A 21,287-nucleotide genomic window follows, 5' to 3' on the forward strand; every position below is an offset into this window, starting at 1 on the left:
GATCTGGTAAAAGTCTTTGGCAGCTGAGAATTTGGCCTGTTCTCATATAATCCTGGAATAAGAACTTTAAAAAACTAATTTATGAAGGAGATTTTTGAGAACACTTTTTAATCTCCTCCAACTGCTTCCAACTTCTACCATTATTGCTGCCAAAGAAAAAGGAAGGTATAAATATTAGAAAAGAAAAAAAAACTAGAGAAAAATGCATAAAGCAGAAAATCTAGGTTGTAAAAGACATCAAAGAATATAGAGCTATGTAAGTGGACAATGTTTTCTTCTGAAGTCCACAAGTAGTGTAAGTTAAGCCACATAACAGGACCTCTGGAGGTGAGAGAATGGAAAAGTAAACAGAGTAAGGCAAACCAAAGGGTACTTGGGGGGATATTTACATCGAATAAATTTAACAATTTTTAAAAAGACATTTTTAAATAGTATTGAAGTAGAAAATACACATTTGTTTCTGAGAAGGAAAGAAATTGAGGCAAATTAATAGTTTATGGACTGATACAATTTAATGAGGCTTCTATTCTGTATTTTTAAATTTTTATTCTTATGTCCATATTCTAATGCCTGTATTTTGCTTTTTCTTTTCTAAATTCAGAGCCTGAATACATTTACTTATTAGCTAGGTGGAGTTAATATATTTAGATCTTCAATAACTTTGAAACAAATTACAAACAGTAAGATTTAGCAGATCATCAATTCATAATCATCTTTATCTTGATTCATCTTTATGTAAGTACTTGAATTATTTATAATAGCTCTTTGGGAGTCCATAAACTACATCTAAGTCTCTTCTACAATTTTTTTCCAATGAATTGAGGTTATACTATATAGTAACTTACATTATTTTCTTCTGATTTTTTAAAACAGCTCTGTTCTCCATAATTGTTTCAAAATAGCTATTCATAATTGCGTCAATTATCCCCATTCTTGGCTTTGACTGATTTGCATGAAAAAAAAAATAAGAAAACATATCACATTTTTCCAGTAACCAAACTCCAACACCAATATCGATTGGCAGTGTAAAGTTGGTGGCTCATTATAAAGCATCTGCATAAAGAGCTGAGATCTGAGTTTTGGCTTGGTTCAGATGCTACCTACACCTATGACCCGTGTAAGTCATTCAGCTTTTCCGACATGCAGCATACAATATAAAATTCGAGTCTCTCTCCCATTCACCTTTTCTCTCTCACACACGCACATAAAGCTGTAACTCTCCTGACTCAGGTTCTCCATAACAATACTGCATATCGAATGCATAAAACAAGAAAGATAAATTTCAAGAATAAAAGCTATAGGTTAACGACAATTAGCAACATTTGCAAACTTGGCTTCTAACCACTCTTACTTGAATGCAATCTGGCAACTGTTTATCGCAGGTCCCCGTGTCTTCGTGAGTGGGACGATATCCCAGGCAGAGGAAGTGCAAGCTGGGGGATTAGAAAATACTTTGCATATACAAACCACAGAACACATTAAGATAGCTACATTAAAAGTGGGGCGGGAATGGTGGCAATAGTTGTGGTCAGAAATGCCAGAGGTAACTAGAAGGAGAATTACACAGGCTCCGTAGGCCCTACCAGTCAGTTTGGACCTCATCCCAAGAACAATGAGGAATCACTGAAGGGTTTAAGAAATGGTGTAGCAGGATTCCTTTCCCAAATTTTAGAACTGGGAAAGGCTCATGCTACAGTGCACAAAATAGATCGCAAGTGAGCAAGACTGGAGACAGAAACCAGTGAAGATACAGTGCGGAGATACTGGATGCCTCAATGAGAAGAAGTAGGTCAGTAATTAAAAGCAAGACTTCTAAAGTTATCTGTCTGCATTCAAATCATGGAATTTCCACTGACCAAACTGCTTATTCTCTCTACAGCTCAGTTTTCTCATCTATAATCCAGAAATAAAAATCCTCATAGGGTTATGCCAAAGAGCAAATAAGGCACATGGGACAGTTAGCATGTTGCCTGGCACAGAGTAAGAATGCAAATGTTTATTATCATTATTAATGTTAATGGGATGGAGAAATGAAAAAATAACTGGAAGATGTTTTGGAGACAGAAATTGACAGTGAAGATGTAGGAAAAAGGGGAAAGGGGATGAGGGGTCAGTGTAGTTCAAATACATCATATTTTTAAGTTTTGAAGGTTTGAAGGAGAAAATAGTGTTCATTTTTGAATATACTGATTGTGAAAGACATTTAGAAGGCAGGGGATTATATCTGTCTGAAGTAAAGCAAACGGATCAAGACTGGAGATTTGAGAATCAGAGAGATGGGTGTTAATTAAATCCATGGGGTTGATGAGATCCTCCAGAAAGAGAATATGCAAATGAAGAAATGCTGGCACTAGGAAGAAGCTATGGAACACTAGTATTTAATGGATGGGTAGGGGAAGAGAAGCCTGCAAAGGACACTGAGAGGCAGGTGCCAGAGTGTGAGAGCTCTAAAGCCAGAAGAAAAAAAAAGTGTTTCGAGCCAAAGGGAGTGCTCAACAGTGTCAATACTTCCAAGCAGTGAAATAAGCTAAGAACTGAGAGTTTTCACTGGATTAAGCAACTAAATTATTCATTTACATAAAAATATGCATCAAGCTAGACCTGCAGATACAGGTAAAAAGAGCCTTGCACACACACTGTGTGTTGTGAAGATAGTAAACTAGTAAACAAATAAAATACTAATATTGTGACAAGGACCATTAGTAGAGATAAAGTGACATAACAGAGAGTACTAGGCAGAGGCCAGCTTTAGATAAGGAATTCAAGAGCATCCCTCTCTGAGCAGGAAACTTTTAAGTGTAGACTTACTGAAGTACTGGGTTTAGCATGATCACAGAACTGGGAGAGCCCTGGAAGGTACAGCATCACAGTGGAGGAGGGATGGGGACAAAGAAGTCAGACCATGTTTATAGATCATGCTCAGAACACAGTGAGAAGAGTTTGAAAATATCTGTGGAGCATTTCTAAGTAGGGAAGTTAAGATCACTCTAGCTAATAGCACTTAGCAGTTTATTTTTCCTACACTAGTCCTAATAATCAGAAATAGAACATTTAACCATTCTTCAAAACCACTATTTATTACAATAACCTTTTCTATTTTAAAGGGTGCTATACAATTACAGCCTGTTACCTGTTGCAGTGATCTCACTAATCCCCTTTTAACCTGCTTCCTTTCATTTTCCTTTCAAAGATGTTTCTCATATTTGCTTGATTCTATCATTCAATTGTATTTCTCTGAAGTACCCCTCATTTTCAAGCAATGTACACCAGAATTTAAATGTTTTAAAACAAGAAGACTAGGGGCATGTGTGTGGCTGACCCTGCTAAGCATCTGAATCCAGATTTCGACTCAGATCATGATCTCAGGGTGGTGAGATTGAGCCTCATATCAGGCTCCGCGCTCATCAGGGAATCTGCTTGAGAACCTCTCTCTTCCTCTGCCCTTCTACCCACTCCAAAAATAAATACATAAATACATAAATAAAAAAACAAGACTCAGCATGATGTCACTAAAACGTTTATAGGTCAATAATGTACAAAACCTGAGATCTACCTTCCCCAAAAAAGATTATATTCAGAGATTATATTCCATAGTCTCAGGTTCCTATTTCTGTCATCTATGTATTTATTTATATATATGTATATGACAGAGAAAAGTTGATGCAGAAAACTGGCTTGATTCTGAGCAGCTAAATTATATGTCCATATTATATTTTCATTTCCTTATTTACAAGAGGAAGAATTTATAGCCCTTCCATACTTCACAAGGATATCAATAATATAAAATGTTGTCATTTACTTAATTATTAATTGTCAGGCAGTGAGCTAGGCCTATTATATAAATTACTTTTAATCATCCATATACCCCAAAAAGTAGATATTATACCTCCCATTTTACGTTGAAAAAAACAGTCTCAGAGAGGCTGGGTGACTTGCCCAAGACAACAGAGCTAGAAATTAAACCCAGTTCTGTGATTCAAAAACTCTGGTCCCTATACCATAATGCCTCAGACTATTAATAGATTGGACTCATTAAAATACCTATCAGATATAAGATACTAATCATAAAGATGAGCTTTTAAATAATAAATGTTATTTTATTAAATGTTTAATAAACTGTATTTAGTTTATTAAACTTAGAAATATTTGCCATATATACCATTCATCCATTCATATATATATATATATATATATATATATATACACACCTACCTACCTCTATTTCAATTTTCTTAATAATGGAGAAGAAAGACAAAAGGAAGATAAAAAAAGATAACCACACTGTATTTAAGGTCCAAGAATTACCATTCTGGGTGACTTTTTTTCCCAGTTAATAATACATAGATTAACTCCAATGAACTATTAGTAACTAATTGCTTATTCTCAATACTTATTTCTTTCTCAAAATTAGAAATTAAAAATGGCTTCAGGCTTCCCTGAATCAGAAAACCCTAATCTCTGATTAGAACCTCTAAATGCCCCTATTTCTCTGAATTTGAAAAGCAATCAGTCTGAACTGAAGCATCATAATTTACTCTCAGGAGAGTCTATAGATTAATTATACTGTGAGCTGCTCCTACTAAGATTTTTTTAGGTAGCCAAGTCATCCACCAAGACACTATCTGAAGAAGTCTAGATACTTAACAAAAAGAAACTGCTGCCAGATCATCTTTATTTTCCTTAACAAAATACACACAAGAGCACAAAATTCACTTATATATCACCATTATTTTACAAGTATAAATAATGCTCAGAATTCAAGTACAGTCAAGTGCAGAGGTATTTCCTATATGTTAATATGTAAACATAAGCTAATTATATACATCATGTGCCTTTGGCCCGGCTGCAAAATAAGAAACATCAAAGAAGAAACACTGCACTTGACTGTTCAATTGCATTCTTACAGAGAATTCGTACCAATGCCTATAGAGATACAGTTATAACTTTCCTACCACTTAATGTAAATGCCTAAGTAGACATCACCCCTGCAAATACCTCAAGAATTAAAAGTCCATCCATTTTTGATGATGAATGATTAAAAATCTTAATTGAGTTTCAGTCCTTAAACACCATTAGAACTTATTCATAACCAAAGTTCTTCCTATGTCAAAATGGTATTATTTATAGGTCACACACAGAGAAAACAAGAATGCTATTTTGTTTACTTTTAGAATGGAAGAAAACATCTAATACCTGGCTAAACAGTGTGGGTCTTTATACATTCCAAAGGTTCTTACTTTACTGATACCACTTGCCTTTAATTTAACACCCAGGAGCTACAACTCTGATATAGTGAAATAGCCAAGCAATCTAAATTCAAATGATATCAAGCATATATCCTTACAAGGGAAAAAAAGAAAGCACCACCTAGAAAGCAATAACTGACATCAACAAGACTATAAATATCCAGTTGAAGGCACATGGAAGCATTTACTACATGGCCATCAAAGATTCTCCACTGAGTTCAGGATTAGGAGTAGAATCAGCTCTAGGGACTGCTGATTTGGCTTCATTCATTGAGGTGTCCTCATTTTCAGCCTCTTGTTTCTCCTCTGGTTCCTCTGTGCCAGATACTTTTTCAGTCCCTTGGTCTGTCTCCTCTGTATCTGATATTTTCTCATCTGTCTGCTCTGTACTGTTATCAAGAACATCTTGTTCTTCTACAGATTCTGAAAAGATAAAGAGTCAAAACTTTAGGATTTCCAAAGTTAAAATGCTAAATAAGATAAAAGATAAGCACACACACGGACAAAGAAACAGGAGAATGGTCTAACATTATCTTTAAAATCTTTTAAAATACATACTTAACTCCCTATTACATACAAGAATTGGTGGAATGAAGGAAAAAACAATTTGGAGAAAACAAACCTATAAACATACTTTTATCTAAAGCCCTATATTTCCCCTAAAATTTAGGAATTTTCACAGAATTTAGGAACCTTCCTAAAGATGCATTTAAAAGTTAAATGTCCAAATATATCAAACGAAGTCCCAACAGATTTATAAGACAACAGCCCAGTAAACAAAGCCAATGTATTAACTCCCAGATTATGTTTTCTGAAGGAGTTGTCTCCCTTGCACACAGACAACTCTGTAAACAATAAAAGTATACACCTGTATGTGTGTGCATGTGCGTGTGCGTGTGCAGGCAGTGCCATCTCCCACACTGATTTACCTCTCTATTATCCAAAGACTGGGATGGTCTGAATCCACCTTTTCCAAAGGCATGACAAGTCTCCCCCCATCCCTCTACAACACAAGTTCTCAGGATTTAATCTCTGGGTCACAATATGCTACATACCTACAATACAAGGAAGAGAAAGGGAAGGGTCTTTTGCCCGCCTCCATAGTGGAAGCTAAGTGAGGGTCTTGGTTCCTATCTAAAAATTTACTCCCTTTAAATTCTCCTTTGAGTTTCATTAAATTCAAATCCCTTAATAATAATAACCTTACTCAGTAAAGTCCCTTTAGTTTTTTAAAGTTTGAAGAATAAAATGAGGGAAGGAATGTCAGAAGCAGAAAGCTTTGGGCCTCCCAATTTCCAAGTCAAAAATAAAAATCTAGCTTTTGTTTTTATAATAAATAGTAACAAACATCCTTGCTAGGAGAAACAAACAAATAAGCAAATTTTATTACGCTCCTAGAAGATCCCTTATGATATACTACAAATGTCATTACTTCAAAAAATCTGAAGGAAAAAGCCAATCTATACTAGTAAAAAGTTCAAGTTTAGTTCATTTACAGTACAGGTCAGAGTCTTGCTAAATAAAAACAGATTTGCAAAGATATTATGTGCTATATGCACACATGCAAGTGGACATCTTACAAATTCATGGTTTTACCATTATCAGTTTAAATAGATACAAATTATCTAAATCTCACACACTCATGCCAAGACTTTAAAAATACTAAAAAATCAGGGCGCCTGGGTGGCTCAGTGGGTTAAAGCCTCTGCCTTTGGCTCAGGTCATGATCCCAGGGTCCTGGGATCAAGCTCCGCATCGGGCTCTCTGCTTGGCGGGGAGCCTGCTTCCCCCGCCCTCTCTCTCTCGCTGCCTGCCTCTCTGCCTATTTGTGATCTCTATCTGTCTAATAAATAAATAAGATCTTTTTAAAAAAGTGTAAAAAAAAGAATCGGAGAGTGAAGTAGCTCTTTCAAAAAAATTAAAATTAAAAAAATTATAATACTAAAAAATCATTATTCCTTTAAACAGACATCTTAGACTCTAGTTTACAGAATTAATTACAACCTCCTTCCCTCTTTCATATATAAAATGAAAAGCCAAAATTCCAGTCAGGGACATCCAATTTAGTGAGGTCTTACTGTATGAAAATTCATATGATCACAAAAAGTAGTGAGGAATGTTCACAAATCCTACTTGTGTCAAATGTCACAAAAATGCTATTTTTAAGTTGAACTGAAAATGGCATTGCAGTAATGGCATCGCAGTACCACTTGGAATCTTATAAAAATTAAGGTAGAAAAGCAGTAGGTCATTTGAGTTTTGTTATTTGAATATTCCAGTGCACAAAGGAAAAGCAGAAAGTACAAATGAAATTCTCTGGACATGTACGGATCATTTCTGCCACAAGGGCAAGCAAATTCTTCAGTGGAAAGCTTCAGGAGTTGCCAACCATTTGTAATTCTACCCTCCCAGAATTTATGCAGGGTACAATGGTAAGAGTCAAAGTTTTCCACAACTCTCTGGCCATTGAGCAATACTTACTTGCCCAGAACATTACAATTTGTTATATTTTAGAAAGCCTTCTGAGACAAACCAATAAAGCCATATGAAATGAAAAGACAAAAAGCTCAGAATCCGGGACTCAACTCACCAATAAATGTGTTTAGGTGAATAGAGACTCAGATAATTAGTTATAGTCTGTCTGACCAAATGCCTCAGTACTGAACAGGAGAGGTAATCAAGTTCATAGATTATCACAGTAAAGCTCTGTGATGTAACTATTTTCAGAAACAGACACATCATTGGTCAAATACAATTAAATTTAAAAACTCTGGTGTCTTGAGGCAGATAATACAAAAAGAAGTACTATAATACTTAAATTTTTAAATGTATAAAGATGAATTCTAAGAAAGAGTATGGGCTATCATAATTAGAAAATGACATACACAAAGCTTGCTTGTCAATAATTTATTTTATGTCAAAGAACATACAGAAGACTAAAAACTGGTGAAATGATGCATAGGGCTTGAAAATAATGAAAAAGCCTATTAATGACTACTTTTCTACCCCCAGGTTAATTTGCAGAAAAGTCATTTTAAAAACAGTAATACTACAGAAAAACTGGTATGTGTTATGATGCCTATGATGCAGACATAAGTCTAAATGACACAAGATATTCAATTTTTGGATGCCAAATCCATTTTGTTCAAGTCATCCAAATAAGATTTAAGTGAATTAGGTGTGCAAGATTAACAGAGAATTACATGTCTAAGAACTAAAATACAGAGCTTTACGGCAGGGAGCCTGCTTCCCTCTCTCTCTCTGCCTGTCTCTCTACCTACCTACTTGTGATCTCTGTCTATCAAATAAATAAATAAAATCTTTAAAAAAAAATAAAATACAGAGCTTTATAATAAGATTATTAAATGTATTCCAAAAGTATTTACTTGTTTTCTATGGGAGAATATCATTTGCCTATTCTAATAAAAACAGTTAATTTTTTCTGTGAAGTTATAGTTTAAAATAGCTTGATGGTATAAGATAACATAATAGAAGATGTCAATATTTGGGCATAAAATCGTAAGAAAGAAACCAGCACTTGTGTTCACACTAATTAAAGAGGCCTCTTCTCCCCCATGCAACATCAGTTTAAGACTAAAATTAAAACAAAGTTACCCGACGTAATACCATCAGTAAGTAAATTTTTAACTTTGGCATCCATAATGTCAAGAAAACAATATATCACAATGTTAAAAAACAAAAATGACCTATGGAATTTGTTCCTTTCCCCACTGCTGCCCCCTACCCCTCTCCCCAATGTTCTTGAAAGAGAAAGCTTTTTCTACCAAATTGTTAACACCTGGCTTACAGTTGTTTGGAACTGAAACTCATAAAACTGAGTATTAACTGTATAATGAATACCACTGCCTCATCTATAAACTACACACATGCAAAAACATGTATGAACATCACCTTACCTTTTGGTTTTTATTCTATCTCTTAAAAAAATAATTTTCTAAGAAAATTCAAGAACGGTCTAGCAAAACAAATTCATATATTTCCTCTAGAAATACATAATTTCCAAGAGGGGGGGAAACTATTCTATTTAGTTTATGCCTTTGAAAATCCTGGGGCACCGGGTGGCTCAGTGGGTTAAGCCTCTGCCTTCGGCTCAGGTCATGATCTCAGGGTCCTGGGATCGAGCCCCATATCAGGCTCGCTGCTCAGCAGGGAGCCTGCTTCCCTTCCTCTCTCTCTCTGCCTGCCTCTCTGCCTACTGGTGATCCCTGTCAAATAAATAAAATCTTTAAAAAAAAAAAAAAGAAAATCCTTCAATATTTTGGTGAATTCATTTAGATTCTTACTTTTTATTCCTTTTTACAACAACAAAAATTTGTCTTGCTTATGCATCAAACTTTTGCCTTGCTAACACATCAGTACCCACTATATGTGTAGATTATAAAACTTACCCAAAGGAGAATTTGTTTAATTAAAATGGACAGTCTGTCTTTGAATTCACAGGTCTTAAGCAAAGCAGTTTTTATGTGACTTTCTGGCTTAAGGAAAATGGCCAACTTACATTAACTAACAAAGACATGAATCTCATCTCAAAACTTAACCCAATATGGCTCAATGAATAAAATTAATTAAATAAAAACCACTTATGAGAGAATAACTCATACTAAGCACACAGAATACTGTTTAATAGTGATACTGTTATTTACCACTGGAGAACAAATGCATTAGATAAGAAAGAGTGTCATTATCAGGCAATAATATAAAACTATTAGGTGAAGGTGCTTCAGCAAAGAGAATCAAAAGACCAAAAGATCTCTAGGTCTAAAACAAACAAGCAAAAAGATACTATAGGCATGTTTGTACCCTGACAAAGCTATACATAATTAAATGTCAATAAAGGTGTAAGCTTTTTGGATCTGGTAAATACATAATTCAACAAAATTTACATTATCAAATAGTTCAATTTCCTAGAGCATCATAACAAACAATAGTAAAAACAGAATCTTCTCTAGTTCAACATAACCTAACAGCAACAATATATTGCTTAAAAGAAAGAAAAAAGCAGAAATCAGATTACCAAAATAAATTCCACCTTATATAAATTTTCTTTGCTATTTTTGGTATTTTTTATTTTTTCATTTTTTTATTTAAATTTAATTAGCCAACATACAGTACATCATGAGTTTCAGATATAGTACATCATTAGTTTCATCATTAGTTCAATAACTCATCAGTTGCATATAACACCCAGTGCTCCTAACAGCACATGCCCTCCTTAATGCCCATCACTTAATTACCCCATATTTTTGATAGTATTGATTAAATGCCATAGGTTTTATTATTAGAAAATTATTTCCAGTTGAATGAAAGCTATCTTTTATTAAAATAATTATATAAGATCTAGACAAATACAACTGAATAATTAAAATAATCCTAACATTTTTCAAACATGGTAGCCTAAAATCACTCTACAGGTGTGCTAACAATGTAGAAACCTCCTATTCTAAGTTTTATCATAGTTAACAAAAAAGAATGCTACATATCAATTATTTTGGAAAGCATATTTTAGGAAAGCAAAACTGATAAAGCACTTTAATGTGGCTTAGCAGAGATTCACTACTCAGCCATAAAAAAACCCAAATAACTTACAAGTAGTTCATTACTTTGGCATACCATATCTAGTATGCTCTAACATAAAAAGAGAATCCATAATCTTAATTCTTGTGTTTCCTTTTTTTTTTTTTTTTTGATCTTATTTATTTATTTGACAGAGTGACAGAGAGAGAGCACATGTAGGCAGAGTGACAGGCAGAGGGAGAGAGATGTGGGGGTCAATCCCAGGACCCTGGGATCATGACCTGAGCCAAAGGCAGATGCTTAACTAATTAAACCACCCAAGCGTCCCTTGTGTTTCTTTTATACAGTATTACCAAAGCATCTGGATACACAGTTCTAGAAGAAAATTACAGGAATCCAATGAGTAATAAATGGGAGAAATTTCTTCTAGGTCTCCCTCTTTGATGAAAACTCCAACATTTCTTAAGTTGTTCTAAAGAGTGATCCAAAAGCCTTGTGTCTCATCCTAAATGCAAAATCTTCCACTAGCAGAATCAAGACAAAACTCAAAGTCTTGCATCATAGTTTTTTCTTAAAAGGGTTGCTTCTAATGATCCAAGATTATTCATATAAGCAGTTACAGAGTATTTGTTGAAAGAAAATTCAGATGGAAGAGAGCTATCTTTTGGTTTCCTCTGTGACTTCAATAACCTAATCTCTACAGTTTCTGCCACTATCAAGGAGTTATTTCACTACTTTAAAAAATATAAAAATTGGGTGCCTTGGTGGCTCAGTCAGCTAAGTATCTGCCTTCGGCTCAGATCATGATAGCAGGATCCTGGGATTGAGTCCCACATCGGGCTCCCTGCTCAGCAGGGATCTGCTTCTCCCTCTGCAACCCCCCCACTTGTGTTTGCTTTCTCTCTCTCTTTCAAAAACAAATAAAATCTTTAATTTTATTATATAAATTTATATTTTTATTTTATTTATTTATTTTATAAATTTATTTATTTTATATTGTTTTTATTATTTTATTATATAAATTATATAAATTTATATAAAATATATAATATATATTAATAATGTATTATATATAAAATATATAATTGATATACATATATAAAAACTTCCTGGCATTTATATATTTATATATTTTATTATTTATGGAAAATAAATTTATTTATTATATTATATATATATATACATATATGTATATATATATAAAATAAATAAATGAGTGCCGGGAAGTTTTTTTAGACTTCAAGTTTTCACATCACAAACGCAGAAATCAGAAATCTAAGACCTTGCTTACCCTGGCTGTCAGTACAGAGAGATGACTGAGATGATACGGTCTTACTTAACAGTTCAATATAATAATTGTAAAGCTATGCCACCAGCGTTCAAAACAAATGCAGCTTCATCTTTCACGAGAATACTTGCTAATTACTTGGAAATGGTAACTATATCATAGTGGTGAGACAGCAGTCTTGGAGAAAAGTTTCAATCTTCTGGAAGCCAAAGAAGTAAAAGGTTCTCAGCCTTTTTGATGAATCCAAGGAGAACTATGAAAAAGTTACTAATCCAAAGACTAAAATAGCCAAATGGAATTGTTTCTTCAGTTCCTAGTCCTACAGGGTTGTTAGACCCTGCCTCTGGTTTTGTCTTCACCTATTAATATTACCTTATTAGGGCTGAGTTTGAGCCAGTTAGACTTCGTTCTGGAGATTTCAGATAGAAAATGAGACATCGGGGGCATTGTTCCTCCTAGATTTGATGAGAAGGAAAGGTATAGCTAGGTGCTGTTTGCTAACTATCCATCTCAATCTTAGCAGAAGATATTAAAGCATGGGACTCTTTACCAAGATTTTTATTTTGTTGGCTGTTTTCTTTCCTTCCTTCTTTCCTTCCTTCCTTCCTTCCTCCCTCCCTCCCTCCCTCCTTCCCTGTTTTCTTTTCTTCTCTTTTCTTTTCCCTTTTCTTTTTCCATCCCCTTTCCTTTTCCCTTTCCCCTTTCCTTTCCTTTCTTCCTTCCTTCTTATTAGCTTTCAAATATTGACTTTAGCTTTTAATAAGCAAGGTTACCCGTGGAAAGGACTTCAATTTTTCCTCTAGGAATCTTCACTATGAAATTCTTTAGTTTTCTGTCCCAAGAGGCAGCAATAGCAAGGCAGGAGATTTGCATGTGACAGCATGCAGCTCAGAGCATGACTTAAGCAGAAGAAAACTTGTGATTATGTTTGGAGTTGATGCTGCAGACTTGGAGAAGGTAAAGGTATTGATTCCATGTTGAAAGTACAAGGGCTTTTTGTCATGATGATCTGTGTTCAAATCCATTTTGATATATGTTAGTAAGCCAAAAGCCAAGCCCAAATCAACACACACATTTTAGGTTCACTCTTCAAGTTAAAAAAAAAAAGAAAAAAGGTTCTCAAATTTTCATACTAAACTTCTCATATCTGAAAATTCACTGTCTCATGTCATTCTCAGTTAAAGCAATTTTTTCACTACTCAGCACTTGTATAAAGAACTCAAATATATGTAAATGAGAATTCCTAGAAATTAAAAGGATGAATACTGACTGCTAAATAAACTATGTGAACTAAACTTCTAATGTGGATTTTTTTCTCTATCAGGCACAGCACCAAAATATCATGGCCTGAGCCATAATTTTAGCATCTCCATCATTCAGAGCTGCTCGACAAACATCTCCCCACCTAAGATTAACAGAAATAGTTGGCAATTAATAGTCAGGTCTTCCATCTCTTCCCCATTTTTTCATGACACTTCCTCACGAAGTCATAAAACAGAATTACAAGACGAGTTCTAAAAACCAATGAATTCTGATAAATTTTATTTCTCTAAAATAAGGCTGTTTTACATCAAAGGCATCCATTATCAACATTAATCTTGCAGACCCCAAAAAACTGTTTCAAAGGACTACCAGTCCTATCAACATAGTTATCCAATGAATACAAGGATGACTTTCCGATTCCAAAGTTTCATGCTTCCAGTAACCTTACCAATTCCAGTGGTAGGCACAAACCTATTTCACCAATGTTAATTATAAATCTTATCAGAATTTTACTCTTATAAGTAGTTGCATAATTCTTATAATCTGCTTCACTTAAATAAATTGAAAAAATGATTCCATGAAAACATTACTAGTCAAATCTCCCAACAGTTACACGAAGATGTCACTCCAAAAACAATGTTTACCTAGCTGTTGATAGATGCTGCTTATCACAGTATAACCGACATTTTAAAACTGAAGCATATTAGACCCATCACACAGGAGGCTAGAGTTTCAGAGCCATAGCTGATACGTGCATGCTGCAAAATCTCATAAATTAATCCATTCTTACCTAAAAGCATTATGCTTTTATTGTTAAATAGCAAACATTATTATGAGGCAAAACTTTTTAATTAACATATTCATACCTTCACTGATCTGGTTCTCTGATGAAATCACACTTCTTGAGGGCAAAGGACCAACTGAACTTGAGCTTTCCACTGCCTGCCTCTTCTCAAAACTAAACTCTGGAAGTCTTGGAGCCTGAGGTCTAGTTTTTCTTGCAGGATTCAAGAAAAAACAGTAGGCACATCTAAAAGCTGCAGAGAATTAAAAAAAAAACAAAAAACAAAAAAAACCACACACACAAACCAAAATAAATTCAAGGATTAATGAGATAATTTTCAAGATTACTTTTGCAAAGTAGTCAAAGAACCCTTCAAAAATTATCCCTTGAGAAATTACTTCTGGTTTTAATAATATGGCAGGTGCTCTCCAAAAGCTAATTTTTAAGCACCTTTTCTAATTATTATTAGAATTAGAATATTAATTTTAAAACAGAAAAGATCCTAAGTTACACGGCACGTTATCTAATAGCAAAACAATCTATACTAATCTAAAATGTATTACAGAAATTCCATTTCTAGTCACTACAATCATTAGGTATTTTAAAATCCAGAACCCTGCTCACTTGCCCAAGAAAATGTAGCATAATTAATTAAGTGCAATATTTTCTTAATAGTAGCTGCACATGAGAATCATCTGAGGTACTTAAAAAAAAAAAAAGCCTGTTCCCCTCCCCTCAGATCAATTAAAACAGACTCTTCGTAGGTGGGTCCTAGGCATGATAATCTTTTTTTTTTTTTTAATTTGACAGAGAGAGAGAGAGATCACAAGCAGGCAGGCAGAGAGAGAGGGGGAAGCAGGCTCCCCACTGAGCAGAGAGCCTAATGCGGGGCTCGATCCCAGGACCCTGAGATCATGACCTGAGCCAAAGGCAGAGGCTTAACCCACTGCGCCACCCAGGCGCTCCTAGGCATGATAATCTTTAAAAGTGCTTCAGGTGATTCTGTTACACAGTGAAGTTTGAGAAAACTGACCTAGAAGTTGTACACTGTATGAGGAAAACAACTGCATTGTTTTTCCTGCTTTGCTCTGTGTTCTAAAGTAAGAACAATATGCCTGAAAAATACATACAGGGATAGCACCTAAAACAATGTGACATTACATAGGAACTGGCATAGAATGAAATATTTAAGAGTAAAATATTTAAATCTAACTGCCCAATAATTCTTACCAATGTATTCAAATTCTTCTTTCAAAGCCATGCCATTATGAGAAAAACACTGCTGACATATAAGGGCATACCTATACGAAAAGGAAAAATGAACATGTCAGTTACAAATGCAGACAAAGCCCATGGAAAGGTTACTTTAGCCATCACAGCTAACTTATATTTTAGCACAGCAGAATATGTCATAACAGTTTAGATGTTACTTAGTAAACAATGAACAATACTCTTTAAATATAACAGTCAAAATTTCAGCCCTTTTAAAATATAATTTATACACCAAATTAAAAACAAACTAAGCAAAGTTAAAAGAAACATATCCGATGACAGAACACTTAAATTTGAGTTACTTCCTAACATGTATTTCTGGGGATGTCAGACTCCAAATCTGTAGCCAGATACAACTGGAAAAGATAGAACCCCATAGAGATTCACAATGAATGTTACTAAAACCTCTGAGAAGTCTGTATAAAGAAATGAATTTAATTTGCTTAGTCTAATCCAAAGGTTAACTTCACATATATCATGATTTCTATACCTATCCCAGGTTACATCTTCCTCATTTTCTATTTATATACTCTCTCTGTTCTCTGTGTACACGCTTAACAAATACTTGGCCCTATCAAACAACAACTTGTCTGTTTTGAATAATATACAATTTATAACTGTATATTATATATACATATATAAATTATAATTACATATATTATATATAATTATATAATATATATAATTTATAATACTAACATTAAATATATATATATAAAATATATACATATGATTTATAATACTAACATTAAATTCATCCTTTTATTAAAATGATAATATTCACCATAACCTTGTCAATATCTACTCTACTATCCTAAGTATTTTTTAGAAGTCTACACTATGACAGTTGCTCTGCTCACATCATCCCTATCTTCCTCTGGTTATTATAAAAATCAAATAAGACAATAAGTGGAAAAGCATTTTGAGAACTAAAAGTGTCAAACATATGTAAATTGTCTTCATCATTATTAAAATCATCACCATCACCCATTCCAGTACTGACATCTATAAAACTCCATTTCTTACAGCCTACCAATTTTTCACTATTTGTTTGCTCTTCAAGCTTAAAAGTTTCATAAAATGACACAGTTTCTCTAAAAATAATGTCATACACCCTGAAAAAATAAAATAAAATTTTAAAAATAAATAATAAAAAATAAAATGTCATACAATATTATTTTGTTTTCTCTTTGATTTGATTTGATTTGATTATATTTTATCTAGATACTTTATCTAAATTCTTACTGAAAAACAACTGAATATGTAGTCTTTGCAGGGCTATAAAATATTCTATTATGTTCTAAAATCAGGAAATAGGAGCCACAGAACTGTAGAACATCTACTGCATAAACACACACACACACACGCCCTGACCAATAAACTTTTTCCTCATTTTTATTTACCTACCACTTTAATAAGCATTACCTGTTCTGTGGACCATCACCAACTAAATATTCAACAATTCTATCCAGAGCACCTCTTTCTCGCGGGAGAATGGGCCTTGCTAAAGGTGGACCTGGAGGATGAAGACCTAGTAAATAAAGAAATATTTATGTATTTGTATAAAATACATTTAAATTTTAATTCAGTTACCAAGTACTACCCATGCTTGTCAGAACTTTTGTCAGAACTTTTGAAAAATTTTAACAAAAGAAAACTACATCTCTTCAGAGCATTAGAGTTTTCATTAAAAATATTATACTACAAAAAAAATGTTAAATTAAGTTCTAGGTCAAAACCATCAACATAAACTATTAAAAAATGAAACTATGTTGGGCTCTGTACAAACTAATTTTTTTTCATTTTATTTCTTTTCAGTGTTCCAGAATTCATTGTTTATGCACCACACCCAGTGCTCCAGGCAATATGTGCCCTCCATAATACCCACCACCAGGCTCACCCACCTGCCTCCCAAACTAATTGTTTTAAGTGCCCACACCCTTATTAAGAGGGCATTTGTTGTGAAGAGAACCGGGTATTGTATATAAGTGACAAATCACTGAATTCAATTCCTGAATTCTACTGAATTGCACTGCATGTTAACTAAAACTTAAAAATAATTTAAAAATAAAAATTTAAAAACATGTATATACATGTATGGATAGATAAAACTAAATATATTTTTGTAGGATTATACAAGTAATAAAACATTTTAAAATATAGATAGATAAATAAATAAATAAAATGTCCAGACTCTTAAAATCTTATGTAATAACAAATTAGAAGATTATGGGACTTCTATTTGGGGCAATAATAGAGTCACGGGGTCAAATTTACCTTCCCACCTAAATTAACTAAAATACTGTGCAAAATATATCATGAAACAGTTTTTAAGACGCTGGGTATTAAACAATGTAGGATAAAGATCCCCAAGAGACCAAAAGAGAATAAGAAGAGTCCTACAACTGCTCCAGCTTGTTGCCTGGAGAAAATTTCCAGGCAACAGCTTAGGAAAGTAAATCAGCTGAAATGTATAAGCATCCCTGAGTTTGAGGAGATAAAGCTGGAACTCTGGAGAGACCAAGGCAGGTTCATAGAAAAAGAATGCAGAGAGCAAGAACACCAAAGCTCTACAGAGGAGCCCCAAGACTGTTCAACATCTTACTGACTGGTGCATGTGTATACTGAAACCGTCTGAGTATACAGAAAAAACTGCCCCCAAATATTAAAGGTAACAGTGTTCACATGGAGCCAAAGTGCTGCATGTTCTCACCAGCCAAAGTGGAAAACATCATAACTCACAGGTTACTGGATTATGTAGTCAGAGGACCTTTGTATAAGGACATAAACATCCAGCATTCAATAAGATAAAATTCGTAATGCCTGATATCAGATGAAAAATTATTAGACATGCAAATAAGCAAGAAAATACAACCCATGAGAAAAATCAACCAAAAATGACCTAGAAATGACAGTTTATAGAATTAATATACAAATATATTAAAACATTTATTATGACCATATTTGATATGATTGAGAATCTAGAGGAAAGATTCAGTGTGGTAATCAAGACATGGAAAAAAAATTCAAAAGACCCAGACTGAACTTCTACAGATGAAAACTACAAGGTCTAGAGTGAAAAATCTGCAGATGGGATGAATAGCTGTTTGGACATTATAGGGTGTGTGGAAGTAAACTTGAAGATACAGTAATAGAAACCATACATAATGAAACACAAAGGAAAGCCTAAAATTTTTTTAAATAAATTATCAGCAAGCTGTGGAACAACAACAAGCAGCCTAATATAGATATAATTGGAGTCTATAAGAGGGGGAAAGAAAACAATACTTGAAGAAATTATGCACAAAAATTTTCCAAATTTGATGAAATCTATAAACCCACAAATACAAGAATATCAACAAACCCTAAGCACAAGAAACATAATTTTGCACCAAGGCACAGACAATCAAATTACTTAAAACCAGTGATAAAGAGAAAATCATAGCATAGTCAGAAAAAGATATATTTTATAGAGAGAAACAGAGGTAAGAATGACAGATTTCTCACCAGAAAATAAGCGAACCAAAAGAGAGCAAAGCAAAGAAAAACTATCACTTAGAATTCTGTATTAATAAAAATAACTTTTAAAAATGAAAGCAAGGATGCCTCGGTGGCTCAGTGGGTTCAAGCCTCTGCCTTCAGCTCAGGTCATGATCTCAGGGTCCTAGGATCGTGGCCTGCATAGGGCTCTCTGTTCAGCAGGGAGCCTGCTTCCCCTCTTTCTGCCTGACTCTCTGCCTACTTGTGATCTCTGTCGGTCAAACAAATAAATAAAATCTTTTTAAAAAAGAGAAGAAAAATGAAAGAAAAATGAAGGCTTTTCAGCATACAAAACTGAAAGAATTCATCATTAGCAGAACTGCACTATAAAAATGTTAAAAGACAGAAAAATGACACCACACAGAAAGAAGTAGTACAAAGGAAACAACTGAAATGGTTACCATGTGGGTAAATATCCAAAACTCTTAAAAAATAATTGATAGCTCAAAGGAAAAATAATCATTCATTGTAGGGTTTATTAAGTATATTGAAGTAAAATGTATGGCAACAATAGCACAAAGGCCAAGAGAGGAGAAATGTAAGTATACTGTTGTCAGATTCTCAAACTGTTTGTGAGCTGGTGTTATATTACTTGAAGATAAACTGTCGTAAGTTAAACAAATACACTGCAAACCCCAAAAGACCCACTAATATGAAAAAGCAATATAGCTAGTTAGGCAATGAAAAAAGATAAAATAGAAGATTTAAACTCAAACTCAAATATACCAATCCTGTTAAATGTACGTAGTCTGAACATCCTCATTACTGAGCCACAAATTGTCAGAATAAAAAAGCAAGACCTGATATATGTTGCTTACAAGAAAAAAATTAAATACAAAGACACAAATACGTTAAAATAAATGACAGAGGGGCATCTGGGTGGCTTAGCTGATTGGGCATCCAACACTTGGTTTCAGCTCAGATTGTGATCTCAGGGTTGTGGGCTTGAGACCTATGGTAGGCTCCACACTCAGTGTGGAGTCTCCTTGGCATTCTTTCTCCCTCTGTCCCTCCCTCTACTCATGTTCTCCCACCCCCTCTAAAATAAATAAATCCTTTAAAAGTAATAATAAACAAATGATAGAAACTATATATAAATATACTAACACTAATCAAAAGAAATCTGGAGTATCTGTATTAATGGCAAACAGAGCAGACTTCAGAGCAAACAATACTATCAGGGATAAAAAGAGTAATTTTATAATGACAAAGGAGTCAATTCATCAAGGGAGCATAATAATCCTAAATATATATGTGCATCATAAGAGAGCATCAAAACACATAAAGCAAAAAATTAACAGAAACTACAAAAATAGACAAATACATATCTACAGTGTGTGTGTATATATGTTATATATATATATATATACTTGTGTGTATATATATACAATACTATATACATATTTATATATATGCACACACAATAGTACAGTTGGAGATTTCAACAGCTTTCTCTCAATAACTGAAAGAATAAACACAGAAATCAGTAATGATATAGAAGACCTGAACAACACTATGTGCTACTAACTTATCCTGACATTTATAGCCACTCTATCCCAACAGGAACAGAATATATATATTCAATTAAATATAAAACATTTACCAAGACAGATGATATTCTGAGACATAAAACAAGCCTCAGTACATTTCAGAAGATTTAAACAATACATAGCTATGTTTTCTGACCATGACAGAATTGAATTAGAAATCAGCAACAGAAAGACATCAAGAAAATCTCCAAATATTTGGAGACTGACATCCATTTAAATAACCAAGGATGCAAAGAAAAATTAAAATGGAAGTCAGAAAGTATTTAATGAAAAAACAACATATCAAATTTATGATACGCAGCTAAAGCAGTAGGTAAAGGAAAATGTGTAACACTAAAACATCTATAAAAGAGGATAGGCCCTATAGCCCAAGGGTTAGAGCACTGGTCTTCTAAAAGAGGATAAATCTAAAATTCATGAATTCAGCTTCCACCTTAAGAAACGAAAAAGGAAGAGCAAATGAAACCCAAGATAAACAGGATTAAAGAATAATAAAGAGTAAAAATAAAATAGAAAATACAAAAATAGAGAAAATCTGGTTCTTTTGAGAATATCAAAACTGATAAACCTCTAGCCAGACTAATCAGGGGGAAAAAAGGGAAGATACAAAATACTAATATCAGGAATGAGAGAAATGGCATAAATCTAAATAGTTTACAAGTATATTATAAGTAATTTTATGCCAATATACTCAAAAGTTACATGAAATAGAGAAATCCTTTGAAAGACTAGCAAATTACCACAGCTTACTCAATAAGAAATAATTATTCAACATGATAAAATTTAAAAAGAACTTTTTATTATCTATG

General features: G+C 33.6%; 1 protein-coding gene across 5 annotated transcripts in view; it reads right to left on the minus strand.

Moving 5' to 3' along the window:
* Nucleotides 1–587: 587 nt before the first annotated feature.
* Nucleotides 588–21,287, minus strand: part of LNPK (lunapark, ER junction formation factor) — an 85,958-nt gene continuing 65,258 nt past the window's right edge. For 4 of the 5 annotated variants that reach the window (XM_047722248.1, XM_047722246.1, XM_047722250.1 and 1 more), the window contains 4 exons: nucleotides 16,814–16,919; nucleotides 15,347–15,417; nucleotides 14,199–14,369; nucleotides 588–5,669 (listed from right to left, as the gene is read on the minus strand). In XM_047722248.1, the coding sequence (XP_047578204.1) occupies nucleotides 5,434–5,669; nucleotides 14,199–14,369; nucleotides 15,347–15,417; nucleotides 16,814–16,919 (584 nt within the window). In that variant the 3' untranslated portion in view covers nucleotides 588–5,433. Of the gene's footprint in view, nucleotides 5,670–12,441; nucleotides 12,525–14,198; nucleotides 14,370–15,346; nucleotides 15,418–16,813; nucleotides 16,920–21,287 lie in introns of all 5 variants that reach the window. The other variant, XM_047722249.1, reaches the window with a different exon arrangement.

This window comes from Lutra lutra, chromosome 3, assembly GCF_902655055.1.
Source record: "Lutra lutra chromosome 3, mLutLut1.2, whole genome shotgun sequence".
Classification (NCBI taxonomy): Eukaryota; Metazoa; Chordata; class Mammalia; order Carnivora; family Mustelidae; genus Lutra; species Lutra lutra.